Source organism: Bombina bombina, chromosome 12 (assembly GCF_027579735.1).
Source record: "Bombina bombina isolate aBomBom1 chromosome 12, aBomBom1.pri, whole genome shotgun sequence".
Classification (NCBI taxonomy): domain Eukaryota; kingdom Metazoa; phylum Chordata; class Amphibia; order Anura; family Bombinatoridae; genus Bombina; species Bombina bombina.
In genome coordinates, this window is record NC_069510.1 from 145,146,706 (window position 1) to 145,170,055 (window position 23,350).

Consider the following 23,350-nt stretch of genomic DNA (forward strand, 5'->3'; position numbering starts at 1 on the left):
CATGTGAAAACGAGCAAAGGGGATCGCGTCCGATGCAGCAGTCATAAGACCTAGAATTTCCATGCATAAGGCTACCGAAGGGAATGATTGAGACTGAAGGTTTCGACAAGCTGAAACCAATTTCAGACGTCTCTTGTCCGTCAATGACAGAGTCATGGACACTGAATCTATCTGGAAACCTAAAAAGGTTACCCTTGTCTGAGGAATCAACGAACTCTTTGGTAAATTGATCCTCCAACCATGTTCTTGAAGAAACGATACAAGTCGATTTGTATGAGATTTTGCTAAATGTGAAGACTGAGCAAGTACCAAGATATCGTCCAAATAAGGAAATACCACAATACCCTGTTCTCTGATTACAGATAGTAGGGCACCGAGAACCTTTGTAAAAATCCTTGGAGCTGTTGCTAGGCCAAACGGCAGAGCCACAAACTGGTAATGCTTGTCTAGAAAAGAGAATCTCAGAAACTGAAAGTGATCTGGATGAATTGGAATATGCAGATATGCATCTTGTAAATCTATTGTGGACATATAATGCCCTTGCTGAACAAAAGGCAGAATAGTCCTTATAGTTACCATTTTGAATGTTGGTATTCTTACATAACGATTCAATATTTTCAAATCCAGTACTGGTCTAAAGAATTCTCCTTCTTTGGTACAATTAATAGATTTGAGTAAAACCCCAGACCCTGTTCCAGAACTGGAACAGGCACAATTACTCCAGCCAACTCTAGATCTGAAACACATTTCAGAAACGCTTGAGCCTTCACTGGATTTATTGGAACGCGAGAAAGAAAAAATCTTCTTGCAGGAGGCCTTATCTTGAAACCTATTCTGTACCCTTGAGAAACAATGTTCTGAATCCAAAGACTGTGAATCGAATTGATCCAAATTTCTTTGAAAAAACGTAATCTGCCCCCTACCAGCTGGGCTGGAATGAGGGCCGCACCTTCATGTGGACTTGGGAGCTGGCTTTGGCTTTCTAAAAGGCTTGGATTTATTCCAGACTGGAGATGGTTTCCAAACTGATACCGTTCCTGTAGGGGAAGGATCAGGCTTTTGTTCTTTATTGTTACGAAAGGAACGAAAACGATTAGCAGCCCTATATTTACCTTTAGATTTTTTATCCTGAGGTAAAAAAGTTCCTTTCCCCCCAGTAACAGTTGAAATAATAGAATCCAACTGTAAACCAAACAATTTATTACCTTGGAAAGAAAGGGAAAGCAAAGTTGACTTAGAAGACATATCAGCATTCCAAGTTTTAAGCCATAAAGCTCTTCTAGCTAAAATAGCTAAAGACATATACCTGACATCAACCCTAATGATGTCAAAGATGGCATCACAAATAAAGTTATTAGCATGTTGAAGAAGATTAACAATGCTATGAATATTATGATCTGTTACTTGTTGTGCTAAAGCCTCCAACCAGAAAGTTGAAGCTGAAGCAACATCCGCCAAAGATATAGCAGGCCTAAGAAGATTACCTGAACATAAATAAGCTTTTCTTAGAAAGGATTCAATTTTCCTATCTAAAGGATCCTTAAAGGAAGTACTATCTGCCGTAGGAATAATAGTACGTTTAGCAAGAGTAGAGATAGCCCCATCAACCTTAGGGATTTTGTCCCAAAACTCTAATCTGTCAGATGGCACAGGATATAATTTCTTAAACCGTTTAGAAGGAGTAAAAGAATTACCCAGATTATTCCATTCCCTGGAAATTACTTCAGAAATAGCATCAGGGACGGGAAAAACCTCCGGAATAACTACAGGAGGTTTAAAAACCGTGTTTAAACGTTTAGATTTAGTATCAAGAGGACCAGATTCCTCTATTTCTAATGCAATTAAGACTTCTTTAAGTAAAGAACGAATAAATTCCATTTTAAATAAATATGAAGATTTATCAGTGTCAATCTCTGAAACAGAATCCTCTGAACCAGACAAATCATCATCAGAAACAGAATCAGAATGATGATATTCATTTAAAAATTCATCTGAAAAATGAGAAGTTTTAAAAGACCTTTTACGTTTACTGGAAGGAGGAATAACAGACATAGCCTTCCTAATAGATTTAGAAACAAAATCTCTTATATTAACAGGAACACCCTGAGTATTAGATGTTGATGGAACAGTAACAGGTAATGGAACATTACTAAAGGAAATATTATCTGCATTAGCAAGTTTATCATGACATTCATCACAAACAACAGCCGGAGGGACAGTTACCACAAACTTACAGCAAATACACTTAACTTTGGTAGATCCAGCATCAGGCAGCGATTTTCCAGAAGTAGCTTCTGATTCAGGGTCAATCTGAGACATCTTGCAATATGTAATAGAAAAAACAACATATAAAGCAAAATTTATCAAATTCCTTAAATGACAGTTTCAGGAATGGGAAAAAATGCCAATGAACAAGCTTCTAGCAACCAGAAGCAAATAAACAACTAGACTTAAATAATGTGGAGACAATAATGACGCCCATATTTTTTAGCGCCAAAAAAGACGCCCACATTATTTGGCGCTTAAATGCTTTTGGCGCCAAAAATGACGCCACATCCGGTGACACCGACATTTTTGGCGCGAAAACGTCAAAAACATGACGCAACTTCCGGCGACAAGTATGACGCCGGAAATGACAAAGAAAATTTTTGCGCCAAAAAAGTCTGCGCCAAGAATGACGCAATAAAATGAAGCATTTTCAGCCCCCGCGAGCCTAACAGCCCTCAGGAAAAAAGTCAAATTTTGAGGTAAGAAAAATGTATTAATTCATATGCATTATCCCAAATAATGAAACTGACTGTCTGAAATAAGGAATATCGAACATCCTGAATCAAGGCAAATAAATGTTTAAACACATATATTTAGAACTTTATATAAAAGTGCCCAACCATAGCTTAGAGTGTCACAAAAAATAAGACGTACTTACCCCAGGACACTCATCTACATATAGTAGAAAGCCAAACCAGTACTGAAACGAGAATCAGTAGAGGTAATGGTATATATAAGAGTATATCATCGATCTGAAAAGGGAGGTAAGAGATGAATCTCTACGACCGATAACAGAGAACCTATGAAATAGATCCCATAGAAGGAGACCATTGAATTCAAATAGGCAATACTCTCTTCACATCCCTCTGACATTCACTGCACTCTGAGAGGAAAACCGGGCTCCAGCCTGCTGCGAAGCGCATATCAACGTAGAATCTAGCACAAACTTACTTCACCACCTCCATGGGAGGCAAAGTTTGTAAAACTGATTTGTGGGTGTGGTGAGGGGTGTATTTATAGGCATTTTGAGGTTTGGGAAACTTTGCCCCTCCTGGTAGGAATGTATATCCCATACGTCACTAGCTCATGGACTCTTGCTAATTACATGAAAGAAATACTGTATATATCTCAAGGTAAAACTGCTACCTGTGTACTGATTGGCAAAGTAAGGGTTTTATATATATATATATATAGTACATTTAATAGCACACACATCTCCTTACCTTACTCAGCTCCTTTTGGTACTGTGGCATCTTTTTAAGCATCTGAGAAAGATCCCTCATTGTGGTCTACAAAAGAGGATCAACGTTACACTGGTGATCACACATCCATTACCTACACTGCACAACTTGTATATTGCACCAAGTGCTAAAAATGATGGTACATTTTGGGCACTATGGTAGCAAAATTCACCTTGTCCCCAGTGGTCATCCTCTTGCTGGAAGAAAAATCCTTGAGAGAACGAGTTACCTCCCTAAAGAGAAGCAAGGAAAGACAAGATCAGAAGGGCTGTGGGGAAGATGTTCGATGCCTTTTGAGACCTGACTGTAGACATCTAAAAGGAACTATAAACGTACTGTGAGACTTCTGCAATGTGCTTGTGACGCAAGGTCACCCACAGGTCATCGTCTTCATCTAGAAGAACCTCTTTCACTCGGTTATCTCCTATACCACTGGTCTCATACCTGAGAAGAAAGATATTATTCAGAACACAACCATGGAACTTCAATTATTGAGAAGTTGCTGACCAACGCGTATAAGGGCCCAGAGAACATACACATTTTTTACTTTAACTATGTGCTCTGCCTTTGTGCTTATATATGCAGTAACTATATATGCAATAACCAAACCAACGGAGGTTAAAGATGCAGTTTGCTAGAATTAGTCATGGTTATATACAAATTCACGCCCCTGGAGTTATTTATGAGAGGGCTAAAATACAAGTCTGTCAAAAGAACTGAAATAAGGGGGCAGTCTGCAGAGGCTTAGATACAAGGTAATCACAGAGGTAAAAAGTATAATAATATAACAGTGTTGGTTATGCAGAACTGGGGAATGGGTAATAAAGGGATTATCTATCTTTTTAAATAATAACAATATTGAAGTAGACTGTCCCTTTAAAGCCACTTCTAATTACATAATATGTAAATAATATCAATTTATTGAAACATATAATGGCAGTGGTGCTGAACACTTCTGTCAACTTGCTTATATACCACAACTGTTCCACCCACCTGACATGAACCATACGCATTTCCCCTGAATATAAGGATATTAATTCCGCCCCCAACCATGTCGACCTTCCCAACTCACTTGTAGACATCGTTTTCTACAGGTAGGAGATCATAACTCATGGCCTGGAAAGTCAACTCATGAAGAACCGGGGAGGTTGGGTCAAATCCCCGATCGAGGATGATGAGCTGTGAGCGAGCTTTATCCGGACCCTGCATGGAGAGAAAGAAGAAGCCACACAAGGTTTATCAATCAACTGAAATGCTAAACAGTTCATTGTATAAACTAGATATTTACAAACTACAACATAAGTGTTTGGTCTTATTGGCTGCAATTGTAGCGCTAAATGAAACAAACTCAAAACTGTATTCCCCATAAAGGGAAGGGGAGCTAAAAAATATTACAACTATTGAGCGTTAATATTTCTTGAGTTAAATCAATAGCACTTCTAGTTGAAAGTATATTTCTATCGCTCGAGCAATAGTCTAGGGCAGGGTTCTTCAAGACCCAGTGCCATGATACCACAAACCTTCGCGACCCTATTTTTATGCTTGGTTTGAAAATATTAGTAAGTAATATACAACTTGATAGCTGCAATTTTTGGCAAAGTGACTAAAATATGTGTGTACTTTATACCTGATTGTAGTCATACTTTAAAAAGTTGTAAAACGTAATAGGACACCCTCACTCTCATACACCACACACACTTTCATACAACAAAAACACCACACACTCTTATACAACACACACACACACACACAACACACATTCTCATACAACACAAACCACTCAAACTCTCATACAACAAACACACCACACACTCTTATACAACACACAACACACATTCTCATATAACACAAACCACTCAAACTCTCATACAACAAAAACACCACACACTCTTATACAACACACACACACAACACACACTCTCATACAACACAAACCACTCAAACTCTCATACAACAAAAACACCACACACTCTTATACAACACACACACACAACACACACTCTCATACAACAAACACTCAAACTCTCATACAACATAAACACCACACACTCTTATACAACACACACACACAACACACACTCTCATACAACACACACACACCACGCACTCTCATACAACACACACACTCATGCAACACACACCACACACATTCTCATACAACACACACAACACACTCTCATAGAACACACACACACACTCTCATACAACACAAACCACTCAAACTCCCATACAACAAAAACACCACACACTCTTATACAACACACACAACACACACTCTCATACAACACACACACACACCACGCACTCACTCATGCAACACACACCACACATTCTCATACAACACACACACACACAACACACACCACAGACATTCTCATACAACACACAAACACACCACACACACTCTTATACAACACACACCACACACACTCTCATACAACACACACACACACCATACACTCTCATACAACACACACACACTACACACTCTCATACAACACACACACACCACGCACAACACACACCACACACATTCTCATACAACACACACACACACTCTCATACAACACACACACACACCACACACACTCTCATACAACACACACACACACCACACACTCTCATACAACACACACACACCACACACTCTCATACAACACACACACCACACACTCTCATACAACACACACACCACACACTCTCATACAACACACACACACACACACTCTCATACAACACACACACACCACATAGGCTCTCATACAACACACACACAAGCCGTGACCTAGTAAGCATGGTGTTGCGACCCAGTAATAGGTCCCGAACGGTAGTTTGATGAACCCTGGTCTAGGGTAACTAACATCTGGATGTTGGATAGCGTGGGTGCTGAAAAACACTTGGCTTTAGATCAAGCACTAAGCCATTGGTTTGCTAAACACCCGCTCAAGTAGTTGAGTTCTTGACTTTTTATATACTGTAGTATTTAATTGAAATTGAAATCAGTAGTGTAGTCTTTAATTGAAGTATAAATCACCAATCATACATACAGTTGTGCTCAAAAGTTTGCCTACCCTGGCAGAAAGCGTGAAATTTTGGCATTGATTTTGAAAATATGACTGATCATGCCAAAAAAAACTGTCTTTTATTTAAGCATATAATATCAAGCCATTTATTATCACATAGTTTGGCTCCTTTTTAAATCATAATGATAACAGAAATCACCCAAATGGCCCTGATCAAAAGTTTACATAGCCTTGAATGTTTGGCCTTGTTACAGACACACAAGGATAACATGTTAATTAAAGGTTAATTTCCCACATCTGTGGCTTTTTAAAATGCAATTAGTGTCTGTGTATAAATAGTCAATGAGTTTGTTAGCTCTCACGTGGATGCACTGAGCAGGCTAGATAATGAGCCATGGGGAGCAGAAATGAACTGTCAAAAGACCTGCGTAACAAGGTAATGGAACTTTATAACGATGGAAAAGGATATAAAAAGATATCGCCTTGAAAATGCCAGTACTGTTCAATCACTTATTAAGTATTAAGTGGAAAATTTGGGGATCTCTTGATACTAAGCCAAGGTTAGGTAGACCAAGAAAGATTTCAGCCACAACTGCCAGAAGAATTGTTCGGGATAGAAAGAAAAATCCACAGGTAGCCTCAGGAGAAATACAGGCTGCTCTGGAAAAAAACTTTGTGGTTGTTTCAAGGAGCACAATATGACGATACTTGAACAATAATAAGCTGCATGGTCGAGTTGCCAGAAAGAAGCTTTACTGCGCCAATGCCACAAAAAAGAGCGGTTACGATATGCCCGACAACACCTTGACACGTCTAACAGCTTCTGGCACACTGTAACTTCAAGAGACGAGACCAAAATAGAGCTTTATGGTCACAAGAATAAGCGCTATGTTTGGAAATGGTTCAACAAGGCCTATAGCAAAAAGAATACCATGTCCACTGTAAAGCATGATGGGAAGATGGATGCAGCAAGTTATCAGAAAATACTGGCAGACAATTTGCATTCTTTTGCACAAAAGCTGCACATGGGACGATCTTGGACTTTCCAGCACGACAATGACCCTAAGCACAAGGCCAAGTTGACCCTCCAGTGATTACAGCGAAAAAAGGTGAAGGTTCTGGAGTGGCCATCACAGTCTCATGACCTTAATACCACTCTGGGGAGATCTCAAGCGTGCGGTTCATGCAAGACGACCAAAGACTTTGCATGACCTAGAGGCATTTTGCCAAGACAAATGGGCAGCTATTCCACCTGCAAGAATTCGGGGCCAACTATTACAAAAGACTGCACGCTGCCATTGATGCTAAAGGGTGCAATACACAGTATTAAGAACTAAGGGTATGCAGACTATTGAACAAGGGTCAATTAATTATTTTATTTGTTGCCATGTTTTGTTTTAATGGAATAAGTTGCATTGCTTTAAAAAAAAAATCTAAGCAAAGAGCCATATTCCCCTTATTATTACATTGTCTATTTTTGTGCTTGCAAAACATGTAGCCCCCAATTTGTTTTGCCAAGGGGTGTACTTTCCAAAAATGTGTACTTTATTTAATGTATCTTAGTCCCCCAGGTTTATACAGCTGATTGCAGACATAACCTATAAAAGTTGAAAGGCTATTTTTTTTAGACTATTTCAAGATTGCGATGTCTGCAATTAAACAGTTCTAGCCAATTGGAAAAATAAAATATGGTACACAAAGCACACATTTGTAGAAAGTACACCCTTTGGTGCATCAGATGAGGGGCTACATATATCTCTAGCACATAATTGAGGTGCGCAACAATTAATGGAATAACAAAATGTATGCTTACCAGATAAATTCCTTTCTTTCCTGGCAGGGAGAGTCCACAACTTCATTCCTTACTGTTGGGAAATACAACACCTGACCACCAGGAGGAAGAGCAAAAGGCTTAAATATCCCTCCCACTTTCCCCATCCCCCAGTCATTCGGCTAAGGAAACGAGGAAAAGTAGGAGAAACATCAGGGTATAAAGGTGACAGAAGAAATTTAGGGAGCCGCCCAAACAAAAATTCTCACGGGCGGGGTCGTGGACTCTCCCTGCCAGGAAAGAAAGGAATTTATTTGGTAAGCATAAATTATTATTTTTTCTCCCAAAGGCAGGGAGAGTCCACAACTTAATTCCTTACTGTTAGGAAACAATACCCAGAGGACACTGAATGAATTAACGGGAGGAAAAACAAAAGAAAAAATGCGGACCCTAATCTAAGGGCACCACAGCCTGTAAAACCTTTCTCCCAAAAGCCGCTTCTGCCGAAGCAAACACATCAAATTTGTAGAATTTAGAAAAAGTATGTAAGGAGGACCAGGTAACTGCCTTACAAATCTGATCCATAGAGGCTTTGTTCTTGAAAGTCCAGGAAGAGTCAACTGCCCTAGTGGAAAGAGCCGTTATCCTCTCAGGAGGCTGCTAGCCACCTGTCTCATAAGCTAAGCGGACGATACTCCTCAACCAAAAAGACAAGGAAGTCACCATGGCCTTCTGACCCCTGCGCTTACCTGCATACAGAACAAACAAGGATGATGATTGTCTGAATTCCTTAGTCGCCTGAAGGTAAAACTTCAAGGCACGAATCACATCCAAATTATGGAGTAACTTTTCCTTAGCAGAGGAAGGATTTGGACACAGGTAAGGAACCACAATCTGCTGATTGATGTTTCGATCGGACACAACCTTAGGGAGGAAACCTAACCTTGTACGTAACTCTGCCTTGTCAGCATGAAAGACCAGGTAAGGGGAATCACACTTTAAGGCCGAAATCTCAGAGACTATCAGCCAGACTACGAGTTTGGCGTTATGAGTGAAAAAGCATTGTTATGGCCCATAACGATGCTTTTTCACTACCGCTGCTATTACAAGTTTTGTCAGAATAGCTGTACCGCACACTTTTTTGGCCGTCACACAATGTCAGTACCGCACTTTTAAAAATGTCCTTTTTCAATGGGACTCCCATAGCGCCGGTATTACTAGTTTTGCAGGGAGGCCAAAAAGTGAGCGGTACACCCTATACTGACAAGATCCGTAACGCCATCTAAAGTCAGTAGTTATGAGTTTTACGCTACAAAGCTATAACATAAAACTCATAACTAAAGTGCTACAAAGTGCACTAAACACCCATAAACTACCTATTAACCCCTAAACCGAGGCCCTCCCGCATCGCAAATAATAAAATACAATTATTAACCCCTAATCTGCCGCTCCGGACATTGCAGCCACTTTAAAAATGTATTAACCCCTATTCTGCCGTTCCCCTACATCATCGCCACTATAATAAAATTATTAACCCCTAAACCGCCGCCCTCCCACATCAAAAACACTATTTAAATATGATTAACCCCTAATCTGCCATCCTCCCACTCCGCCGCTATAATAAACCTATTAACCCCTAAACCTAACCCTAAAATTAACCCTAACCCAAACACCCCCTAACTTAAATATAATTAAAATAAATCTAAATAAAACTTACTATCATTACCTAAATAATTCCTATTTAAAACTAAATACTTACCTGTAAAATATACCCTAAGCTAGCTACAATATAACTAATAGTTACATTGTAGCTATCATAGGTTTTATTTTTACTTCACAGCTAAGTATGTATTTATTTTAACTAGGTAGACTAGTTAATAAATAGTTATTAACTATTTACTAGCTACCTAGCTAAAATAAATACAAATTTACCTGTAAAATAAAACCTAACCTGAGTTACACTAACACCTAACCTTACACTACAATTAAATAAATTAAATTAACAAAATACAATTATCTAAATTACAAAAAATAATAAACACTAATTTACACAAAATAAAAAAAGAAATTATCAAAAATAAAAACGAATCTAATAGCCCTATCAAAATAAAACAGCCCCCCCCAAATTTAAAAAGCCCTTAGCCTACACTAAACTGCCAATGGCCCTTAAAGGGGCCTTTTGCGGGGCATTTCCCCAAAGAAATCAGCTCTTTTACCTGTAAAAAAAATACAAACAACCTCCCAATAGTAAACCCACCACCCACACAACCGATCCCCCCCAAATAAAAACCTATCTAAATAAACCTAAGCTAACCATTGCCCTGAAAAGGGCATTTAGTTCTTTTACATTGCCCAAAACCCTAAGCTAAAAATAAAACCCACCCAATAAACCCTTAAAAAAACCTAATACTAACCCCCAACGATCCACTTACAGTTTTTGAAGACCGGACATCCATCCTCATCCAGGCGGCAGAAGTCCTTATCAAAGCCGGCAGAAGTCTTCATCCAAGCGGGCAGAAGTCTTCATCCAGACGGCATCTTCTATCTTCATCCATCTGGCCCGGAGCGTGTCCATCTTCAAGACATACGGTGCGGAGCATCCTATTCTTACGATGGTTGCTGAAGAATGAAGTTTCCCTTTAAATGACGTCATCCAAGATGGCGTCCCTTACATTCCGATTGGCTGATAGAATTCTATCAGCCAATAGGAATTAAGGGGTAAAAAAATCCTTTTGGCTGTTGCAATCAGCCAATAGGATTGAGCTTTCATCCTATTATTCTAATTATGTTAAAGTTAGGGGGTGTTAGGGTTACGTTAGGGTCAGACTTAGGGTTATGTTAGGGGTTAATATATGTATTTAGTGTTAGTGATGTGGGAGGCCAGAGGTTTAGGGGTTAATAACTTTAGTATATTGGGGCTGCAGATTAGGGGTTAATAAGTGTAGGTAAGTGGTGGCGACATTGGGGGCGGCAGATTAGGGGTTAATAAGTGTAGGTAGGTGGCGGCGACATTGGGGATGGCAGAATAGGGGATAATAGGTGTAATGTAGGCGTTGGCGATGTTGGGGGCGGCAGATTAGGGGTGTTTAGACTCAGGGTTTATGTTAAGGTGTTAGGTTTAAACATACATTTTTTTCCCCCATCAATGGGGCTGCGTTACGGAGCTTTACGCTCCGCGATTGCATGTGTTAGGCTTTTTTTTAGCCGGCTCACCCCATTGATGTCTATGGGGAAATCGTGCACGAGCACGTCAAAACACTGCTTATATTTGGGTGAAGCATAGAGCTCAACGTAACCATATCGCCCGCACAAGCCGTTTTTTTGCAAACCTGTAATAGCAGCGCTATGAAAGGTGAGCGGTGAAAATAACTTACAAGTTATTAGCGAGCCAGCCATAACACAAAACTCGTAATCTGGCTGTCTGTGAGCTGAGGCATGTACCCTTCTAGATTGTAAGTTCCCACAGGAATAGAGCCCTCAATTCCTCCTGTATGTGTTTGTAAATTTTGTCCTGTCTCTTAGAAGTTTTATGTTATTGTTTTATTTAAATGAACTGTACCCATGGACGAATATGATGGTGCTTCGTAAATAAAGAATAATAATAATAAAACAAAACCTTCCAAGATAATAACTTGATATCAACAGAATGCATGGGCTCAAACAGAGCCTGTTGCAAAACACAAACAACAAAATTGAGACTCCAAGGAGGAACAACTGGTTTAAAGACAGGTCTGTTTCTAGTCAGAGCCTTAACAAAGGATTTTACATCTGGAAGATCAGCCAATATCTTGTGCAACAAAACCGATAAGGCCGATAGCTGGCCCTTCAGAGAGTTGGCAGAAAGACCCTTCTCCAAACCGTCTTGGAGAAAAGATAAGATTCGAGCAACCTTCATTTTGTGCCATGGGAAACTACGTTCCTCACACCAGTGGAGATAAGTCCTCCATACCTTATGGTATATGTGGCGAGTAACTGGCTTACGAGCCTGGGTCAAAGTGTCTATGACCCTCTCAGGGAATCCTCGCTTAAACAGAACTAAACGTTCAATCTCCATGCAGTCAGCCTCAGAGAATCTAGATTTTGGTGTAGGAAGGGGCCTTGAATTAGGCTTACCTCCAAGGAGGAAATTATGACATTCTCACTAGATCTGCAAAGCAGGTCCTTCGAGGCCAGGGTGGAGCTATTAGGATCACAGGGGCCTGTTCCTGTTTGATGCAAGTCACTACCCGAGGGAGAAGAGGCACTGGAGGAAAGAGGTATAGGAGACTGAACCTCCATGGAACCACCAACGCATCTATTATCTCTGCTTGAGGATCCCTCTATCTCGACCCGTATCTGGGAAGCTTGGCATTAAGGCGAGAAGCCATGAGATTGATCTCCGGTGTTCCCCATTTGAGACAAATCTCTGCACACACCTCAGGGTGGAAAGACCATTCTCCTGGATGAAAAGATTGTCTGATGAGAAAATCTGCTTTCCAGTTGTCCACCCCCCGGAATGTGGATGGTTCACAGAACACAGTTGTGAGCTTCCGCCCAAGATTAAGGAAACTTCCTTCATCGCCAGGGAACTTCTTGTTCCTCCCTGATGATTGATGTAAGCGACTGAGGTTATATTGTCTGATTGAAATCTTATATATCGGGTCGAACCCAGCTGAGGCCATGTTATTAACGCATGATGAATCGCTCTGAGTTCCAGAATGTTAATCAGAAGGGAAGATTCTTCCTGGGACCAAAGTCCCTGAGCCCTCCTGAGACCCCAGACAGCTCCCCAGCCTGAGAGGCTGGCGTCCATAATCACAATCTCCTAGAATGATCCCAAGAAGCACATGCCTATCGATAAGTGATCTTGACAAAGTCACCAAGAGAGAGACTCTCTCATCAAGTTGTCCAACACAATTGCCTGAGACAGGTCTGAATGAACCAAGATATCATCCAGGTAAGGGGCTACAGCAATACCCTGTGATCTGGCTATGGCTAGAAGAGTACCCAGAACCTTTGTGAATATCCTTGGAGCAGTAGCTAAGCCAAACGGCAGAGCTATGAATTGGAAATGCTGATCCTGAAAAGCAAATCTCAGGAACTGAAAGTGATCCTGAGAATCGATCTGATGGTGTCCATCCTGAAGGAAGGGACCCTCCTTCTTGGGGACCATGAAAAGGTTGTAGTAGAACCCTAGTACTCTTTCCGAAGGGGGTACCGGGACTATTACTCCCAGGGAAGATAGATCCCGGACGCCATCTAAAAATGCTGTCCTCTTCTCTGGTCTTGAAGATACCCTGGAGAGGAGGAACCTGCCCCTGGGAGGATGAGTTTTGAATCCTATCTTGTATCCTTACAATACAACATCTAACACCCAGGGATCCTGTACATTCTGAAACTAGGCGTTTGAGAAAAAAAGATCGGGGGCCGTCCCTTCATGCAGATTTGATATCTGTAGGTTTCATAGTCCGTTTGGACTTGTTCCAAGTCTAGAGAGGTTTCCAAGTACCCTTGGCCTGCTTGGGCTTGGAAGAAGATTGACCTCTCTGAGACTTGTCTGAATAAAAGTAACGAAAATTTAAAGACTAATGTCCCTTAGATCTGTTCTTCTTGTCCTGGGGAAGGAAGGCTCCTTTTTCCCCAGTAACAGTAGAGATGATAGAGTCTAGTCCTGGACGAATAGAATCTTTCCCTTGAATGGAAGAGAAATAAGTCATGACTTCAAAGTCATATCTGCTGACCAAGAATACAACCAGAGGGCCCTGCGAGCTAGGACCACAAACCCTGATCCCTTGGCGTTCAGTTGAATAATCTGCATGTTTGCATCACAGATAAAATAATTTGCAATTCTCAGATCCTTAATTCTATCATGAATCTCCTCAAGTGGGGATTCTACTTCAATAAGCTCAGAAAGAGAGTCACACCAATAGGTATCTTCCCCTGCAACCGCGGCAACCGCTGCTGCAGGCTGAAAAAGATATCCCATTAGTTGAAACATCTTCCTTAAATAACTCTCCAATGTTTTGTCCATAGGTTCCCTGAAAGAAGAGCTATCCTCCAATGGAATAGTAGTGCAGTTGACGTGCGTAGAAATGGCTCCATCCACCTTAGGGATGGAACCCCACAATTCCAGATCAGCCTCGGGAACTGGGAATAACTTCTTAGAAGTAGAAGAAGGGGAGAATGGAGTTCCAATCCTCTCCTATTCAGAAGATATAATCTTCGCCATGCGAACAGGGACCGGGATGGTCTGTGGAGCCTTGTTATCCTCATAAACTCTATCTAGTTTCGGAATTATTGGTTCCTCGGGAAGCTTTGCTTCAGGAACCTCTAGGGTAGATAAAACTTCCTTTAAAAGGAAGCGCAGATGTTCAATCTTAAATTTAGAAGAGGGTTCCTCAGAAGTAACCATCTTAACATCAGAGATTTCTGACTCTGACAGTTCGCCCTTAGACGCTACCAAGGTTAATTCATCCTCAGACGCCTTTGACATACTAGCCAAGTCAAATTGAAAAATAGATAAATCTAGGTTTGTAGAGTTATGCCTTTCTCTTCCGTTTTCCAGAGACAGGCAAGGCACTAATGGCCGTGGACACAGCAGATTGTAACTGCGTTGAAAAGTCTGCTGTAAAAAAAAAACCTCCTGCAGGAGGTATAGGCGTGCCGTGGGGGGCTGCATGTGAAACAGGGTTAAATCCAGAATGTGGAGAAAGGGTAGGCATCTCCTGGACAGCAGAGTCCTGGGAGACGGCTCAGATTGGCTAAATTTGTTAGCAGGGATAATATTTTTTGCTCCCTTTCTGGACTTTAAAACATCCCCTATACAAATTGAACAGAATTGCGCAGGAGGACAGACCAGGGTATCCTTGCAAAATAGGCAGGCATTGGAAACCACTACAGTGGCACAGACCCTTCTGAATGGTCCGCTACAGAGTCCTCCATAGTTGGATATTAATCCCCAAAGCAAAAACACAGATGGAACTCCCTGTCGAATCGACTGTGAGGCAGAAGGAATGAGACGCTGAAAAATGGAACCGATCGTTACGATTACATGACCGCAAATAGATGCCACTCCTGCTAAGCACGCAAAATAATTAAAACGGCACAGCGTTCAGACAGTACAAAACAAGTTTCTAAAGCCCTAAGCCTACATCCAGACACGCAGTTGCACTATAAAGCAGCACACTAAGTCCCATTCTGTTCAGTTGTCTTCATATATAGGGAGAATAATGATGCCAGATCCTATTGGGGGCAAACTGTGTCACACAGTGACCGGAGGCGTCCCTGGTTATATCTTAGGGGAAGGGAACCCCTAAGGAGCTGTCCCCTAATAATAAAAAATGAACTTACCCCCCAGGATCGATTGCTGTGGAACAGACACAGCCTTTCAGTGTGTGACAGGTACTTGAATGTTCCGACAGGGACCCGAGTGAAAAAAGGGGTAGACAGTGTAGCTCGTCAACACTGTTTTCCCAGGAGCTGTTAGATCACTAGTCTAGATCCAGTCACAGGAAAACTTTCCCTGTATCTCCAAACTCTAACTTTCATCAATACTCTCACTGAGAGATTTACAAGATTACTTCAAGCTCCAGTCCTCTCTTGAAGGAAAAATACCCATTAAAGGAACATCTTCTTTCTTCTAGCACCTCTCTGCCACCCTCTAGTGACGAAAGGCTTGGGTGTCTGGGGTGTTGTATTTCCCAAAAGTAAGCAATGAAGTTGTTTGCCTTTGGAAAGAAATGGTGCTTTGCATAAAAAAATTTTTTAGCAAAGAGCCATAGTCCACTTATTTAATTTTCTATTTTTGTGCTAGCAATACATGTGGCCCCTTATTTAATGTGGCTTGGTACTTTCTAGAAATATTTAGTTTATATACCCTATGCATCATCAGCGAAGGAATCAGAGTCTGAGTTCATAGAAAACTCAGCTGCGTCCTCAGCACTGAGACGCTTAGCCATAATTTTCTTATAAAATAGATATTTTAAAGGAATCATGTTAGGAAATATATAATTTTTATTGCAAAAATAAGCTTCTTTGCAGTAAAAATACAGAAGTAAAACGGAATGCAACATTTCTCAGCTAGGTGATCAATGTGGTAACGCTCATTTAGCTATAATACTTAAACCAATAATATTAAAATGTATTTTGCGGGTCTCTAGGCCATTTTGAACTTTATTTATATGCCTTTAGAGACCTCCAAATTGTTTATTTTTTACTTTTAGTAACAATTTATTTTTTACTTTTTTTTTTATTTTAGATCATTTTATACCATTGGAAAGTGTAAACAATTACCTTTCCAATGGTGGGTCTTGGGGGTCTGTAGCTGCTAAGCTGCCTGAGATACAGACATCTAAGCAGCATGCCCCATCTCCCTATAAATGACAATTGTCAGTTTTAAATAAAGTTGTGCAATGACCTCATTGCGCGTGACGTCACCGCGAGAGGAGGGAAGACCCAGCGATGCCTGTGAGTATCCAGGGGTAGGAGAGGATGGGGGTCCTCAGAACTCCATTAAGGTGGGGGAGTGCTAGCGACGGCTCAAAGGTTTAAAAACGGTACATAATTACCAATTCTCCAAGGGTATGCAAACATTTGAGCACAACTGTATATACACATACACACATACGGTATATATGTACACTACAAACAGACATACACCCCATGTCATATGCAATAGCACTTTAATTCCATTTACAACTATTTTAATTTTAAAAACAGCGCTCCCTGTGCTTTCTATTAAAAGTATAGGGCAAGCTGATTAGGCATTGTACAATACCCTTTAGGCAGCTAACGATGCAGAGAGGGCCACTCTCTGGCCCTCTCTGCATCGACCAGCAATGGTCCCAATCGTTGGTGGCGTGGGAGGACTTGGAGGGAAGTGGGTGGGCGGCCCATCGCTGGAGGAGGCGGGAGGAGGGCGGGAAGCCGGCGTGAAGGGGGGCGGGAGCGGGTGGCACCGCTACGACACCGGCAGTGCGTTTGGAGGAGGGGGAAGGAGGAGAGGGGGATCCTATGTGGGATCCGTGCCTGGAAAGGGATCTGGGAGAGGGGTATGTTTATGAGGGGGGGCAACTACACTATGGAAAACAGTGGGGGGGTTTAAAATGACAATCATTTAGAGTAAACTAGGTACTGGCAAACAGCTGCCAGTACCTCTAAGATGATGGCAAAAAGGTACAGGGGGGAGGGTTAGAGAGCTTTTTGGGGGGCTCAGGGAGGTTGGGTGGTAAGGGGTGGATCCTATACTGCAGAAAGTATATAAGAAAAATTAAATAAAAAAATAAATAAAAAAAAACTCTCCAATACTTAAGATGTGGGTAACCATTGTGGGGTGGGGGTGGAAGAGAGATGTTTGAGGGGGGTCAGGGAGGGATCAGAGGATGATCTTTTCACTAAAGCTAAAATTAACCCTACAAGCTACCTAATTAACCCCTTCACTGCTGGGCATAATACACGTGTGGTGTGCAGCGGAATTTAGTGGCCTTCTAATTACCAAAAAGCAATGTCAAAGCCATATATGTCTGCTATTTCTTAACAAAGGGGATCCCAGAGAAACATTTACAAACATGTGTGCCATAACTGCACAAGATGTTTGTAAAGAATTTAAAAAAAATGGTTGCATAGGAAATTAGCACATCTAGGCAAGTATCCCCGCTTGCTTTTACCCAGGAAAACTCCATATACAAAAGAGGATTCTGGGTAAGATATGCAAATTAGATATCCAACATCTCAGATTTTTTACTTCATACTGTGTAAAAAAAAGCAAAAAATCTGAGATGTTGGATATCTAATTTGCATAAAATAAAAGAGAGACGTGATCAACCTGGGAGCGAACAATAGCATAATAGCTTGTTCTATGGCTAGGTATTACCCAAGAAGCAGCCTCTTTTTGCTCAATGTGTGCCTTTCACATAGAAGGACTTTCCTGAAGCATATCAGTCTGATCCTGACTTCACAGTACAGTCCAGCCCCGAAATACCAGGCAATACCTCTCTGAACGAGAGAAACAGCAAAACGCCAGACGATATCTAATTTGCATATCTTACCCAGAATCCTCTTGTGCATTGTAACAGTGTATATGGAGTTTTACTTGGCAAAAGCAAGCAGGGGTATTTGCCTAGATGTGCTAATTTCCTATGCAAAAATTTGTATTGATTTACTTTTGAGACATGGAGGATTTCAATCTCCACCATAATTTTAATGAATGTAAATAATTTCAGTGAGAAACCTAAAGTTAGTGAAAAAGTTAACGATTTTTTTTATTTGATCGCATTTGGCGGTGAAATGGTGGCATGAAATATACCAAAATAGGCCTAGATTAATACTTTGGGTTGTATACTAAAAAAAAAATATATATATGTGAAGGGATATTCAGGGATTCCTGACAGACATCAGTGTTCCAATGTAACTAGCGCTAATTTTGGAAAAAAATAGGTTGGAAATATCAAAGTGCTACTTGTACTTATTGCCCTATAACTTGCAAAAAAAAACAAGGGACATGTAAACATTGGGTATTTCTAAACTCAGGACAAGATTTAGAAACTATTTAGCATGGGTGTTTTTTGGTGGTTGTAGATGTGTAACAGATTTTGGGGGTCAAAGTTTTTTCCATTTTTTTACCATATTTTATATTTTTTATAGTAAATTATAAGGTATGATGAAAATAATGGTATCTTTAGAAAGTCCATTTAATGGCGAGAAAAACGGTATATAATATGTGTGGGTACAGTAAATGAGTAAGAGGAAAATTACAGCTAAACACAAACACAGCAGAAATGTAAAAATAGCGCTGGTCCTTAAAGGGACACTAAACCCATAATATTTCTTTTATGATTCAGGTAGAGAATACAATTGTAAACAACATTCCAATTTACTTCTATTATGTAATTTGCTTCATTCTTTAGATATCCTTTGTTGAAGAAATAGCAATGCACATGGGTGAGCCAATCACACGAGGCATCTATGTGCAGCTACCAATTAGCAGCTATTGTACATATCTAGATATGCTTTTTAGCAAAGGATATCAAGATAATGAAGCAAATTAGATAATATAAGTAAATTAGAAAGTTGTTTAAAATGACACGCTCTTTCTAAATCATGAAAGAAAACTTTTGGGTTTCATGTCCCTTTAACGGTAAGAAAATTGAAAAAATGGTCTGGTCCCTATAGGGTTAAAAAGAAAGGTAAAATCCATATACCTGGTCTAGTTTGATGTAACCAATCACAGGCTGCTCTTATGTGAAATTTATGGAACACTCAGCTGTGCAAACCCTGCTACATAGTTACTTTCACAATGTCCTATTCATTGTTTGAACAGTTCATTGTTTGACACTTTATTGCCTGTTTCATATGTCCCTAATTGTCCTAATAAAAAGAGATTAGATAAGAAGAAACCTAGGTTTCAACATGGCAGCACCCATTACTTTATAAAAACAACAACTTTACACTTATTTCTTCAATATTTAAACAACTAATATAATAAAAAAAATGATCTACATACTATTCTCAGTATTACAGCTAACATTTATTTACTGCTTAACATCCTTCACAGAGTCACAGAAATGTTTTTGAATCTAGGCCGGTGTGTCTCGCTGCCATACACAACGCAAGTCACATAATTATACGGTCGTTGTGTTATACACACAATATTTCAAACCTCTATCCAAGACAAAGAATCTCTCACCTCCCCCATGGTTGGGTCGTCAGCTTTATAAGCATCTAGCTTATCTTGGATCAATTGTGAAAGCATTGCGTTATCCTTATAATCTCTGTAGTGAGAAACAGAGAGATTAGGAAAGGGTGCTCACTATACAGTAGACACATCATACACAAATATCGTCCTACACTGCACGCTCACTATACAGTGCACACATTACTGACGTATATAGTCCTACACTGCACGCTCACTATACAGTATACACATCATACACAAATATAGTTCTACACTGCACGCTTACTATACAGTACACACATCATACACAAATATAGTTCTACACTGCACGCTCACTATACAGTGCACACATTACTCACGTATATAGTCCTACACTGCACGCTCACTATACAGTGCACACATCATACACAAATATATAGTCCTACACTGCACGCTCACTATACAGTACACACATCATACACAAATATAGTTCTACACTGCACGCTTACTATACAGTACACACATCATACACAAATATAGTTCTACACTGCACGCTTACTATACAGTACACACATCATACACAAATATAGTTCTACACTGCACGCTCACTATACAGTGCACACATTACTCACGTATATAGTCCTACACTGCACGCTCACTATACAGTATACACATCATACACAAATATAGTTCTACACTGCACGCTTACTATACAGTACACACATCATACACAAATATAGTTCTACACTGCACGCTTACTATACAGTACACACATCATACACAAATATAGTTCTACACTGCACGCTCACTATACAGTGCACACATTACTCACGTATATAGTCCTACACTGCACGCTCACTATACAGTGCACACATCATACACAAATATATAGTCCTACACTGCACGCTCACTATACAGTACACACATCATACACAAATATCGTCCTACACTGCACGCTCACTATACAGTGCACACATTACTCACGTATATAGTCCTACACTGCACGCTCACTATACAGTACACACATCACACACAAATATCGTCCTACACTGCACGCTCACTATACAGTGCACACATTACTCACGTATATAGTCCTACACTGCACGCTCACTATACAGTGCACACATTACTCACGTATATAGTCCTACACTGCACGCTCACTATACAGTGCACACATCATACACAAATATAGTTCTACACTGCACGCTTACTATACAGTACACACATCATACACAAATATAGTTCTACACTGCACGCTTACTATACAGTACACACATCATACACAAATATAGTTCTACACTGCATGCTTACTATACAGTACACACATCATACACAAATATAGTTCTACACTGCACGCTCACTATACAGTGCACACATTACTCACGTATATAGTCCTACACTGCACGCTCACTATACAGTATACACATCATACACAAATATAGTTCTACACTGCACGCTTACTATACAGTACACACATCATACACAAATATAGTTCTACACTGCACGCTTACTATACAGTACACACATCATACACAAATATAGTTCTACACTGCACGCTCACTATACAGTGCACACATTACTCACGTATATAGTCCTACACTGCACGCTCACTATACAGTGCACACATCACACACACATATATAGTCCTACACTGCACGCTCACTATACAGTACACACATCATACACAAATATAGTTCTACACTGCACGCTTACTATACAGTACACACATCATACACAAATATAGTTCTACACTGCACGCTCACTATACAGTACACACATCATACACAAATATAGTTCTACACTGCACGCTCACTATACAGTGCACACATTACTCACGTATATAGTCCTACACTGCACGCTCACTATACAGTACACACATAATACACATATATAGTCCTAAACTGCACGCTCACTATACAGTGCACACATCACACACGTATATAGTCCTACACTGCACGCTCACTATACAGTGCACACATCATACACATATATAGTCCTACACTGCACGCTCACTATACAGTGCACACATTACTCACGTATATAGTCCTACACTGCACGCTCACTATACAGTACACACATCACACACAAATATCGTCCTACACTGCACGCTCACTATACAGTGCACACATCATACACATATACAGGGAGTGCAGAATTATTAGGCAAGTTGTATTTTTGAGGATTAATTTTATTATTGAACAACAACCATGTTCTCAATGAACCCAAAAAACTCATTAATATCAAAGCTGAATAGTTTTGGAAGTAGTTTTTAGTTTGTTTTTAGTTATAGCTATTTTAGGGGGATATCTGTGTGTACAGGTGACTATTACTGTGCATAATTATTAGGCAACTTAACAAAAAACAAATATATACCCATTTCAATTATTTATTTTTACCACTGAAACCAATATAACATCTCAACATTCACAAATATACATTTCTGACATTCAAAAACAAAACAAAACAAATCAGTGACCAATATAGCCACCTTTCTTTGCAAGGACACTCAAAAGTCTGCCATCCATGGATTCTGTCAGTGTTTTGATCTGTTCACCATCAACATTGCGTGCAGCAGCAACCACAGCCTCCCAGACACTGTTCAGAGAGGTGTACTGTTTTCCCTCCTTGTAAATCTCACATTTGATGATGGACCACAGGTTCTCAATGGGGTTCAGATCAGGTGAACAAGGAGGCCATGTCATTAGATTTTCTTCTTTTATACCCTTTCTTGCCAGCCACGCTGTGGAGTACTTGGACGCGTGTGATGGAGCATTGTCCTGCATGAAAATCATGTTTTTCTTGAAGGATGCAGACTTCTTCCTGTACCACTGCTTGAAGAAGGTGTCTTCCAGAAACTGGCAGTAGGACTGGGAGTTGAGCTTGACTCCATCCTCAACCCGAAAAGGCCCCACAAGCTCATCTTTGATGATACCAGCCCAAACCAGTACTCCACCTCCACCTTGCTGGCGTCTGAGTCAGACTGGAGCTCTCTGCCCTTTACCAATCCAGCCACGGGGCTATCCATCTGGCCCATCAAGACTCACTCTCATTTCATCAGTCCATAAAACCTTATAAAAATCAGTCTTGAGATATTTCTTGGCCCAGTCTTGACGTTTCAGCTTGTGTGTCTTGTTCAGTGGTGGTCGTCTTTCAGCCTTTCTTACCTTGGCCATGTCTCTGAGTATTGCACACCTTGTGCTTTTGGGCACTCCAGTGATGTTGCAGCTCTGAAATATGGCCAAACTGGTGGCAAGTGGCATCTTGGCAGCTGCACGCTTGACTTTTCTCAGTTCATGGGCAGTTATTTTGCGCCTTGGTTTTTCCACATGCTTCTTGCGACCCTGTTGACTATTTTGAATGAAACACTTGATTGTTCGATGATCACGCTTCAGAAGCTTTGCAATTTTTAGAGTGCTGC

At 40.5% G+C, this 23,350-nt stretch overlaps 1 protein-coding gene across 2 annotated transcripts in view; it reads right to left on the minus strand.

Annotated features, from left to right (window-relative positions):
* Positions 1 to 23,350, minus strand: part of STXBP1 (syntaxin binding protein 1) — a 128,883-nt gene that overhangs the window by 22,645 nt on the left and 82,888 nt on the right. For both annotated transcript variants that reach the window (XM_053695926.1, XM_053695925.1), the window contains exons 8-12: positions 19,966 to 20,050; positions 4,582 to 4,712; positions 3,846 to 3,953; positions 3,682 to 3,742; positions 3,492 to 3,557 (exon numbers count right to left, since the gene is read on the minus strand). In XM_053695926.1, the coding sequence (XP_053551901.1) occupies positions 3,492 to 3,557; positions 3,682 to 3,742; positions 3,846 to 3,953; positions 4,582 to 4,712; positions 19,966 to 20,050 (451 nt within the window). The remainder of the gene's footprint in view (positions 1 to 3,491; positions 3,558 to 3,681; positions 3,743 to 3,845; positions 3,954 to 4,581; positions 4,713 to 19,965; positions 20,051 to 23,350) is intronic.